This window comes from Puntigrus tetrazona, unplaced genomic scaffold, assembly GCF_018831695.1.
Source record: "Puntigrus tetrazona isolate hp1 unplaced genomic scaffold, ASM1883169v1 S000000176, whole genome shotgun sequence".
NCBI lineage: Eukaryota > Metazoa > Chordata > Actinopteri > Cypriniformes > Cyprinidae > Puntigrus > Puntigrus tetrazona.
The window spans coordinates 62,501-75,000 of record NW_025047847.1 but is presented as its reverse complement, the minus strand read 5'-3'; the positions used below and the strand labels follow the sequence as shown (position 1 = coordinate 75,000).

The window sequence follows — 12,500 nt, the reverse complement described above, 5'->3', positions numbered from 1 at the left end:
TTTATCATCATAGTATTAGTATATATTATATATATATATATCTATATATATATATATATATATATATATATATATATATATATATATATATATATATATATATATATATATATATATATATATATATATATATATATATATCTTAAAAGTAAAACTTAATTTTTTTCCTTTTCATTTCATCATATTTATTAAAATATATATTAAACGTAAAACCTAATTTTCATTCAGGCGCTTCTTATAATATTTATAATTTTTTTTCATAGCATTTCAGCTTTATTTAAATTAGCAGAAATAATTTTGGGTAACAATAACATCCCCATTTAGAGCGCCGCGGTCAATCCCTGAAGCTAAAAACCCCTTAACAGCCTCCGTAAATAACTTTATATTATTAATTACGGACTCGTATGTAATCTAGTTCAAGACGTCTTAGCGCTGGATCGGTTTGATCTTTTATCTTCTCCAGACGTGGACTATCGTGGTGTTTTTATCGGACTCTCATTCCGACGGCACCCATTCACCGCAGAGGGCAATCAGTGAGAAAATGTTTTTTCTCCTCAAAAGACAATTTCTAAAGAGATCTGGACGTTATATAAGCACCTGTGAAGGTGTTCGTCTCTAGTCTTCGTACTCTTAATAGATCCCGTTTTCGATGCCTGCTAACAATAGGAGCTCGACTTTTCCGCGGCTCTTCACACCTGAACACGTATCGCGTAAATGATTCAGCGGTTGGGATAAAAGCCTCTATTTTTGCTTTTATGAAAAACTCGGTGGCCTGAAAACCCTAAAAGGGCGCTGTAAGTGATGTTAGCCGGTCATGTGGGGTTTTGGTGCGTCTTCGCTCAGCGCTCTCACAATGGAAAGAAACGGGAACTCGAGCGTTGTTTACGACGACGTCTCCTGAGGGCAAGCGCTGCTAGGATTTCCTCGACGGGTGCTTTATTACGATCTGTCGGGATGGCTTACAGAGCATCTATAAACGTTGCCGAACAGGTTTAATCATCGTGTGTTGTAGGAAACGTGAGTCGGTGACGTTCACAGCTGACCCAAAAATGAGCGTTTCCTGAGAAAACGCACGCCCTCGGGCCTCATCGGATCTGTAGAAACGTCTCGGCAATGGAAGTGAATGGGTGCCGTCAGAATGAGCGTCTGATAAAGACAGTCCGTCGGAGACGAAAGATCGAACTAATCCAGCGTTAAGATGCTTTTACTTTAAAACGACACTCGCAGCTAAAACAGGTATATAATCCGTGACGTAAAATTATTTATGAAGACTGTGAGTGAGATTTTGGCTTCAGGAGATGACTGTTATTGTTACATAAAACTGTTTCCAGTAATTAAAATATAGCTTAAATGACCAGAATATAAATTATATATATATATATATATATATATATATAGTAAAAATAATTAAAGTTAAAATATTATAATTAGAATTAAAATTATAAATATATAACTCCATATATATATTATATATATAATATATATATATATATATATATATATATATATATATATAAATATATATATATATATATATATATATATATATATATATATAAATATATATATATATATATATATATATATATATATATATATATATATATATATATATATATATATATATATATAAATATATATATATATATATATATATATATATATATATATATATATATATATATATATATATATACATACAACTTATTATATATATATATATATAAATATATTAATAATAAAATACATTAAATTAATTAAATTATTTCACTAAAAACAAAATTAAAATAAAATATATATTTAAGATAAATAGAATTATGGCGGGGTGGAAAAAAAAAAAAAATGAAAACGAAAACACACAAATGAAGGTAAATTGAAAACAGCAATAATTCATAAAAATGCTTAAGGGAGATAAGTCAGCTGCGATCAAGCAGCGTTTACGCCCGGAATCGGTTCTAAACAAATGTGCGTCTGGATTTTGATGTGAGAGAGAACTCATATTTTTGAAGCTTACGAAGAAGTTACGCAAAGATTAGCGATGCCAGCTTTGGCTCCTCTTCTGGATCATCTCGCTCCGACGGCACCCATTCACACGCACTGCCGAGGAGAAAGCAAGCAGGCATTTCAGAGAGAAGCGGCGGAGAGGCCGCTCAGGAAGGAAACAGCGGCGCTTCCAGACAAAGGTGTAGAAACAAACACGCTTTCCAGCAAGAGGAAACCGGCCCGCTTCCTTCTCCCCATCCGCTTTGAACGACTTTCCACTCATTGTCTGCTGACGAGAGGCCTGGAGCGTTTCATTGCACCGGCTTGGTTTGGCTTTTAGCAAAGCAATCCTCCGTTTAATTCAATCAGGCGAACGAACTAACTACCCGTGCATGGAGTTTAACGGTAAGAGAAAACAGAAAGAAGCCCGCGGGTTCATCTTCTAAAGGACATTTTTTCTGGAGTCAGAAGTGTTTGCGTGTCGAAGGAAAAGGGGCTCGTCTGAATGATTTATATCCACTTCAGGCTCTCAGAAATGTTCTAGCAGCAAATATAACCTCTTGTCTATTATTTATTGCAATAAACAACAGTTACACGGGGGATTGCGTCCAGGTTTTCTGAGCGCGAGCGCCGCTGTGAAATATTCATGCGAGACGTAAACGTTACAAAATGTAGATTTTCGAAACTTATCTTGATGGAAAAAAAAAAAAAATTAATATAAAATGCATAATATAAAATTAAACGCATAATGTAAACATGTACAAAACAAAATATAATAAATAAATTTTAATAAAAAAATAATCTGATGATTTTATATAGTATTTTAGTTTTTAGGTAATATTAAATTTATTGCCTTTATTGAAAGTTTCAGCCTTTTTGCTGTGACTATTTTGATTTTAAATTTTCTTTTTAAATCTTTTTATTCATTATTTTTTATTTAATTTTAGTACAATAACTTACTTTTTTTATTAAATTTTAAAAATTTAATTTTAATTAATTTTTAATTTAACAAAACAGTTTTTTATTATTACTCTCTATTACTTTTATTACTCTCACTCTCCATTTAAAAGACAAACGTCACCGTGATTGAAATTATAATACTTAATAAACATCATTGAAATGAAAGTACACACACACACACACACAAACACACACACAAACACACACATATATATATTTTGAAATAAAACTGGATTGAAAACACATTGAAATCCTACAGAGATTAAGTTGATGATAATTTCACTTCAATTAAGCTTCTTTTTTTATGATAATCTGCCATTCAAATTGTTATGCTCATCATATTATTAATAATAAAGCGTGTGATGTTAGATGTGGTTTTTGGGTCACACGCTGCTGTGTGTGTGTGTGTGTGTGTGTGTGTCTCGGGAGCACGAGCATGATCAGGCAGAGAACGGTGTTTGAAGCAGATTGACTGAAGCCTCAGATCCTCGTCGAGCTGCAAAACAGGTCACATGATGCTGCAAAACAACATAACATACAGCTCTACACAACGTCTGAGAACATGAATCATTCATTCCCTCCGGCACACACACACACACACACACACACACACACACACACACACACACTCACTCACTCTCTCTCTCTCTCATACACACACACACACACACACACACACACTTGCTCTCATACTGACACACACACACACTCTCTCTCTCTCATACACACACTCTCTCTCCCTCTCTCATACACACACACACACACACACACACACACACACTTGCTCTCATACTGACACACACACACATACAAATACACACACACTCTCTCCCTCTCTCATACACACACTCGCTCTCATACACAAACACACACACACACACACTTTCTCACACACACACTCACATATATGCACAAATACACACACACACACACTCTCTCTCCCTCTCCCATACACACACACACACTCGCTCTCATACACAAACACACACACACACACTCACACACACACACAAACACACACACACACACTCACATATATACACAAATACACACACACACACTCACTCTCTCTCCCTCTCCCATACACACACACACACACTCGCTCTCATACACAAATACACACACACACACACACACCCTCTCTCATACATGATTCACACACACACACACAGATGAGCCTGCAGCCTGATGTATTTTCATTGTGTTTTCTATTGATAATAAAAGAGAAAAGTGACATAGAAGGTCATAGGTCACAGTTTAGTCCAACACCAAAAGAAAAGGGAAAGCAAAACATTTAATTTATTGTTAATTATTAATTTAATTATTATATAATTTTAACAATGACAAATGTTGCACTGAAGTGAAATACAATAAATGTAATTATATTTTTTATATAATTGCTGCTTATATATATATATATATATATATATATATATATATATATATATATATATATATATATATATATATATATATATATAATTTTATTAAATATAATTTTTATTTATTTATTTACTTCTTTAAATTTCATTATTGTTATCTGATTTATATTATTATTATTATTATTATTATTATTATTATTATTATTATTATCACATTTTTATTTATTTAGCATTATACTGACATTTTTCTGCTTGCATAAAATTTACGCACAATTTATAAAATCAGGTTGCAATTGACCTTTTTGCCATTCTCCTACATTATTTTTAGTTATTTTATTACTTAAATATCGGATCAAGCCACGAAATAATGCAAATGGAAGGAAATGCATTCATTTTTATTATTATATTTATTTTCTTTATTACGTTAATTTCTCTGTCGTTTCGGTATTATTACTGATCATCGCGACAGTTAAGAAAGCGTTAAAATTAATTTAAGCGCAGTTTACAAAATGAAATTTCGTCTGTGCAATTCTTTGTCGTCGCTTTATTGAAAAATCTCGCTCTCTCATTTAAAGAGTGAATGCATGACAACGAACAATAACGAGAAATAAAACTGATTACATTACAAACACAAAGCCACGTTGAGAGTCCCGGTATATACGATAAAAAGGCACATATCTAAAAATCGCTCTGCCGAGAAATATAGTTCGTTAGACTGAAAGCTGGCAGGCATTAATAGAGTTGATGTAGCAGTCCCAGAACCTGGAAGAGAACGGGTGTTTCTGAGCCAGGACGCTTTTAACAATAACGGTCTTGAAAGGCAAAGATGAGAGTTTACGCGCTTGGCGTAGCGATCAAGCGCTTTAGTTCTTTTAGCGCGACTGTTAACGGCTTTAAAAACCACCTTTGAGGTCTGACTGCAGTTTATGTCGAAGAACAAAGCAAGAAAGTCTCTTGAAGGAATGTTAGCCGCAGACCGTGTTTTACTCATAAATAGAAAAGCTCTATTATAAAAAAAACCCGCATGAAATTTCCTGCTTTCCTGAATGTAGCTCATCCAATCAGAATTTAGAGAAATATGATTTCAAGAAATCTTGCCTTATGGAGTCTCAATTTATGTTTTAAAGTCTGTTAGTTGTTTTTTGCTATTTAATTCTTGAAAGGCATGTTTCATAAAATTTTTATATATATATATATATATATATATATATATATATATATATATATATATATATATATATATATAAAACAAGGTTATGTTATAAATTATGTGTTGTCTGTTTTAATTTCACTAAACCGAATACCGATTTATCGTCAAAAATGGTGATCAAATAAGCGCTTTTAAATACGCTCGGTATCTTTTTAAATTCGAATCAAATAAAAAATGAATAATTCCTTTTATTTTCGGCTTAATAAATAAAACACAAGCTTCAAGGGCTTCCTCTGTTTTTTTTTTTTTCAGTTCAAATAAAAGCTTTAAAAGGTTTAACTTCTGAAAATGAAGCAATTAAAAGCCAAATATTATACAGGTGTAATGTAAATTATTATTATTATTATTATTATTATTAAAAACACTTTGTATTTTACAGTAATTTTTGCAGTTATTTATTTATTTTTATTTAGCAATAATTATTATTACTACTGTTATTAATAATACAAATAATATTCATATTCTTGTAATTAATAATAATGATAAATTGAGCATCTCTCAAACATGTACAGAAAACCTGGTTTTTAAAAGGAAATGCAATATTTGATCAGAAAAGTTCTGCAATTGTGTTTGAAATCGGTCTCTTAAGGTCCTTTCGCAGCAAATCCAAAAATGTGCACCGTTTTTTTTTTCCCTCCATTTTTTTATTATTTTTTTCCCCTACATTTTTTTCTTGCTATTGATGAGAAAACACAGAAAATGAAAACTGGTTTGAATATTTTCACGACGGATGAAAATGTGCAAAAATTTCGGACGCGAAGACCTTCACGGTTTTCTTCATGATGTAAGTGATTCTTATTCTATTGCATTTTAAATCGCGACTGCAACTTTTAAATGTGAAAATTCCCCAGACTGTGTGCTCCTACCAGTTCTTTCATCTCTTTGTTGGAAAACTCTCTCTTTAGGTCTTTGCACTACGAGTCAGAAATATTTGTATGCATTTTTAACCCTTTTTTTCGTATCCGTCATCCTTTCCTATTAAAATGCTTGGTAAGAATAAAAAACGCAGCAAATTTAAACTGGTCTGAATTTTTACATATTTATTGTTTTTTTCCATGAGCGACGGAAACATAAATTTCGCATTTTGGACCCAGTGCACAAAGACCATTACTGCTTTCCGTAAGTGATTCTTGTTCTATTGCATTTTAAATCACGATTGCAATTTTTAATCAGAAAAATCTAAATCTAAAACTTTGTGCAAAATCTAAAACGGTCCACTTTTCTTTTCTTTTTTTGACGGCCAAAAAGACACAAAAAGAAATCTTTTTTTTTGTTTCATATTGATAATTGTAATTGTATTGCATTTTTTTAAAAATCGCAACCGCAATTTTTAATCAGAAAACTCCCCAAACTTTGCCATCACTGCACGACGCATTTTAAATCGCGATTGCAATTTTTAATCAGAAAATTAGCAAACTGTGTAGCAATACCATTACTACGTTTAAAAACTGTGTCCTAGGGACCTTGCAAAAACAGTCTCAAATATTTATGCAGTTTTTTTACCGTTTTTTATGTTTTGTTTCGTTTTTTTCGTACTCGTTTTCCTTTCCCATCAAATTGCTGTGAAAACCGGTTTTGACGGATGAAAACGTACCAAAAATTTCTGACGAGACCTTTTTTTTGTTTCATATTGATAATTGTAATTGTATTGCGTTTGAAAAATCGCAACCGCAATTTTTAATCAGAAAATTCCCCAAACTTTGCACGACGCATTTTAAATCGCGATTGCGACTGCATTCTTCCTTTGTAAAGAAAAGAAGTAAAAATCCTCAATCCGTGCATGTCCACAAACCCAACATTTTAAAGCGGCGGCCTCTCACCTTCAGCTTGTCGTATCTCTCTCCCAGTGCTGCCACCTGGTGTTCACGGTGATGCCCGACCAGTTTACACAGCGAGCAAATCAGCTGCTCGTCCGTCACACAGTACATGTTGACCTTCTCCTCTCCGTGCTCGGGACAGGCCATTCCTCGGAGGCGCGAGTCCGGCACGGGTTCGGTGAGCCGGTGTCCGGTGAAGGGCTTCTTGTTGGGGTGAGTGGCCCGCAGGCATTCCTGGCAATAGGAAACCTCGCAGGTGACGCAGGTTTTGACCGCCTCCTGCGGCGGGTCCTGCTCGCAGAACTGGCACTGGACGGCTTCGCTCGGCGAGCTCATGACCCCGCCGTCGTCCACCGCCTCCGAAGGGAACGGGTCGCGGCTGCAGCGGCGCGTCTCGCTCGGCGAGTTCGGCCCGCTCAGGGACGCCTTCTGGAAGCGGTCGATGATGTTCTGCAAAGTGACGTTGCGCTTGAGGCCGTCTAGACCCTGCTGGTCGAGGGTGATGACATAGCGGCAGGTGGGACACTGGAAGGCCGAGTAGGGTTTGCTGGGCTCGTCGAGCGAGGGACAGTGGGACACCAGAATGCGATGGGCGCAGTTGAAGCACAGGCTGTGGGCGCAGGGCAGCAGCAGAGGATCCTCGAAAAGCTCCAGACAGATTGGGCAAGTCAACTCCGACTCCAGTGTGTCCATCTTCAGTGAAGCGATGGGGACGTCAGCGAAACCCAGGGAAGCCGTTTAGCCGTCTGCGGACAAGCGGGAAAACAAGTTATATTACCGCTCGAATGTCAATCGAAATAACGCGAGGCTTTTATCGTTTTAACCGGTCGCTCTGAAAGTCGGTCCATTGGGGCGTGGACACAAAAATTGGAATCTGAGGGTGCAAAAAAATCGCCTTAAAGTTGCTCAAATTAAGTTCTTAGCAATGCATATTACTACTTTCATCATTTCCAGTAATTCTGACCAATACAATGTATTGTTTGCTGTGGCTACAAACGCACCTGGCCTAGATATGACTGCCGTCAGAGTCGCATTAAAAAGCAAGGAAAGTGCACTATTAAATGACTTTAACTCACGAGCACTTTGGAATAATGTTGGTCTCTTTTTAAAGACGACAATCAGTCAGCTACTGCAGAAATTAAAAGCATCGAAACGTTATAGACGTTTAAATTTACTGTAAAGACAAAAAAAACTTTTGTTTTATTATATGTGAAATAAATAGTTTACACGGCAGCCTTGACTCTAAAGCCGATTTAAAATCAAAGCCTCGTGTCTAAACGAACTGTGTTCCAAATTTGAAGTTGATATGAGAAAAAAAAAATTGGATTTTATTCCTTTGTTACGCTTTCGCTGAGAAGCGGTCATCAGCGGCACAGGATTCAACAATATACCGTACGGGTCAAGATTATCCGGAAATAATTCAAATGTTAAGTAAAGATCTGTATATACTTTTGATTGGTAGTTTGCACTGATAAGGACATCTTTTGGACACTTGTAAAGGCTTCAGAGAGATGCATCTGTAAAGAAGAGAAGCACAACCTCTGCTCCGTTACATTAGCGCTGAAAAGGTTAACGAAATTAACGCACACTCCTGTTTTTCGCATCCTCTTTGATCAGTAAAAAAAGTCTCTTTCCAGAACCTTCACCGTCTCTGTTGTTCTGCGGTAAAGAAGCGTCCGATGCGTCAAAAGCATTTATAATGTTCTTTTTTGAAGAAATGCCGTTCTTTTGAGCTTCGCATTCGTCTGTGAATACCGCAAAATAAAACAGTTTTCACAAACATACCGTTTTCAACACGCTAATAATCAGAAATCAGGATATTATTGTGACCCCTGAAGGATCACGCGACACTGAAGACTGGTATCACAGCAATCAATTACACTTCACTGGATATTCACAGCTTGCTGGCATGATGTTTCGCATTATTACTGTATTTTTCATCATAAACGCAGAAGAGGCTTCCTTCCGAAACTTTCCGACGGGGGTGTATATTGCCTCAGCAACCACTCAAAGCTTTCATGACTCATTTATATTTCATAACCACAAGCTGCGGGAACCAAAAAAAAAACCCAAAAGCGAGACCTCTTCATCTCGATCCCGTCTCAAACTCAAGCTCAGATCCGGCGTAACCTCGGCGACTCGAGCCGAACAAATTTCCCAGGGCCAAAACGTTAAATAACGGCGAAAAGCCGCTGGCATGCATTTCCCCGGCGATCCGATATCTGTCGGGGTTATAGCATTCACCTGAGAGTTGGAGACTTTGCAAATGACTTGTTATTTTCGTACAGAGGTTTCTAGGTCTGCTGATCCGCTGGTTATACGCCAAAGGTGGCAGCCCACAAAGAAGCGGCAATCGATTATCTTGCGCTTTTCCTTTCTACTCAGATTTAACCGTAACCCCAATCTCATTGTTACCCAGCATTTTCAAAACGCGTTAAAACAGCGATACGTCTACAAGTAGCTGCAAGAGCTTCTCGGGCTGTGAAGGAGAGACCAAAATAGCCCCAAAAAAAGGGACAGCGTCGTTCGCACGTGGCCTAGAAGCACCACCCAGCTCCTCCGTCGCGTTTTTCGCCACATGGCGACGTATTAAAGCATCGCAGCCGGGTCTCAGCAATACGATCTCCTCCGAGAAGGGCTTGACGGATCAGTCGAGCGGAAAGCTTGGGCCCGATCTGCCGCGACGGCACACTAAGGCTTTGTTTTTGACAGCTCCATCAGCGCAGACGCAAGCGACCGGCCGTCACCGTAAGCGGGCCGCGTTCTCATCATCCGCTCATTACGCGTGAAAAGAAGCTCAAGCTCATTGCCCCACAATGGCCGGTAAAGCTGTGCGAAGACGCGGTAATTACTGCTGGCGACGTCCACTGAGCAAAGCCAGCGGGAAACAAAAGACCGATTGTTTGACGTTAATGCAATATCTGTAAAGATTTGCACAGGAGCGACCTTCCTTTTCTATACGAAGAGTCGCAATAAAGAGGCTCGGATAACGCACTGATACCGGTTTGGTTTAGTTTAGTCGCTGCTGAACCCGAATTGCGCTAAAAATATCCAACTTTTGAAATAACAGAAAACGTAATAATGCCGTACGCTGACCAAACGCTGCATTGAACCAAGCTAACGTAAAATAAACTGCGTCGATGTCGATAAACACGCGTGGGTTTAGTCTAGAATTCAATCTAAACCCATTGCATCACTTTTTTTGGAGATTTGAAAATGATAATAAACTCAATACAGCATAAATACAAAAATTGAAGATTGGAAATAATAACGGCATCTGTGTTCGAGCACCTTTGATTCATTTAGGATCTTAACCCCAACGAGGAAGCTTCGATTAATGTGGGTTTATCATAACCAGCTCTCGTTTGACCCCAGTTATGCTGACGTCACACGAAAATATGACGGCGATCGCCCACTTCTCGCATATAGAAGTAAATAAGGAAGTAAATAAGTAAAACGGGCAGCACTGGGATAATATAGAGAGCGAAGACTTACATCGGAGCATCTTTGAATCATTTCTGCATCTTAAATCTCAATGAGGAAGCTCAAATAAAGTATTTATTAAGCTCTATTTACATAGAAATAAAGACAAGTTCGTCTTTCGTTATTTGTTCTGTTATTAACCAACATTATGCTCCACTCGCACCAACATACGACCACGATTTCACACTTTTCACGTTAAATTAATAATAAAGTCCATAATATAATATAGTACAATACATAACAAATGGAAGAATTGGAGATATATATATATATATATATATATATATATATATATATATATATATATATATATATATATATATATATACACATACACAAACACACACAATTATTACAGAGAGCATAACTTATATTTAAGCCTCTGATTGCATGATTTCTACTCTAGATCATGCAATTCGAGATGATAAATCAAAAAGTTGTGATGAATGGACGCCTGCGATGGAAACTGGGTCTGAACGGGTTAAAGCGCGAGACCCGAAGCGTCAGGATGAAATGATGTTTAACTGTTAAAAAAAAAAAAAAGCACGACTTTAAACGTTCACGGGCGACACAGAGCCAGCGTGGCCCAGATAGCCCGTTTCTACGGGAATCAACTTTAAACTCGCGTGAAGTGTCGGTGGAGAGCGACGCGACGCAAACGCGCTTGGCTTAGAAGTCGTGCAGTAAACGCTGCCACACACACACACACACACACACACACACACACACACACACACACACAGAGAGAGAGAGAGATATTACAGTACGCGGTCCCGTTCGACCCACCGATGGATTCCGCGTCGCTTCGCGCTTCACAGCCATTTCCAGAACTTCTGCACAGATTTCACAAAGCCCGTTTTTCGCGGAAAAAGAGCCCCCGTGCCAGGGCAGGGATCGCAGATGGTGCAGTCACCCATAACACGATAATCCAGAGTCACGGCCGGAGAGCAGCGCTGCTCTCTCTCTCTCTCTCTCTCACACACACACGCGCGCGCTAACTACAGATGGGAAGTCCGACCCATTTCCGCGAATCGGTTCTTTCGAGCGGCTCGTTCCAACGAGTCAGTGATTCTTTTGCGTCATCACGATTCGCGCGCTCTGAACATTTCGATCAATTCTATTGTTATTTCACACCGATTTACTATTTTAGCCTTTGTTGGCATTTTGAATCTGATTTCGATTCCGCTTTTAAGTTTGGTTGATTCATGTTTAACGATTTTGTCGTTTTGAATCTTTACTGAATGTCTGTTTTAGTACGTTTTACAGACGTTTTAAGTCTTGTATTGCGTGTACGTTTTATTTCGTTTCAGTAATGTCCGCACTTCAACTTTAACTAAGTGAAAATGAGCTGGGAAAAACCTTAAATTAAAAAATATATATATTTCTTATTTTTATATTTTATTTTAGTTGCTTACGTTATTACAAGTAATAACTTTTAGGTTTAGTTTATATTTTATGAATTATTATTATTATTATTATTATTATTATTATTATTATTATTCATAAAACATGCAAAAAATAAAATAATTATCTTAATATTTTAATTGGAAATTATAATTTAGTATTAAGATGTTTAATATTTTTAAATTACATAACACATAACATTACAACAACTTATATAATAAAATGTATACATATTTACAAAAGATAAATTACAGACTAAAA

General features: G+C 36.8%; 1 protein-coding gene across 4 annotated transcripts in view; it reads right to left on the bottom strand.

Moving 5' to 3' along the window:
• The window catches only part of mid1 (midline 1), a 44,360-nt gene that overhangs the window by 20,121 nt on the left and 11,739 nt on the right, over positions 1–12,500 (bottom strand). For 3 of the 4 annotated variants that reach the window (XM_043230621.1, XM_043230619.1, XM_043230620.1), the window contains one exon: positions 7,356–8,098. In XM_043230621.1, coding sequence (XP_043086556.1) covers positions 7,356–8,045 — 690 coding nt within the window. In that variant the 5' untranslated portion in view covers positions 8,046–8,098. Of the gene's footprint in view, positions 1–7,355; positions 8,099–11,621; positions 11,795–12,500 lie in introns of those variants that run through there. The other variant, XM_043230618.1, reaches the window with a different exon arrangement.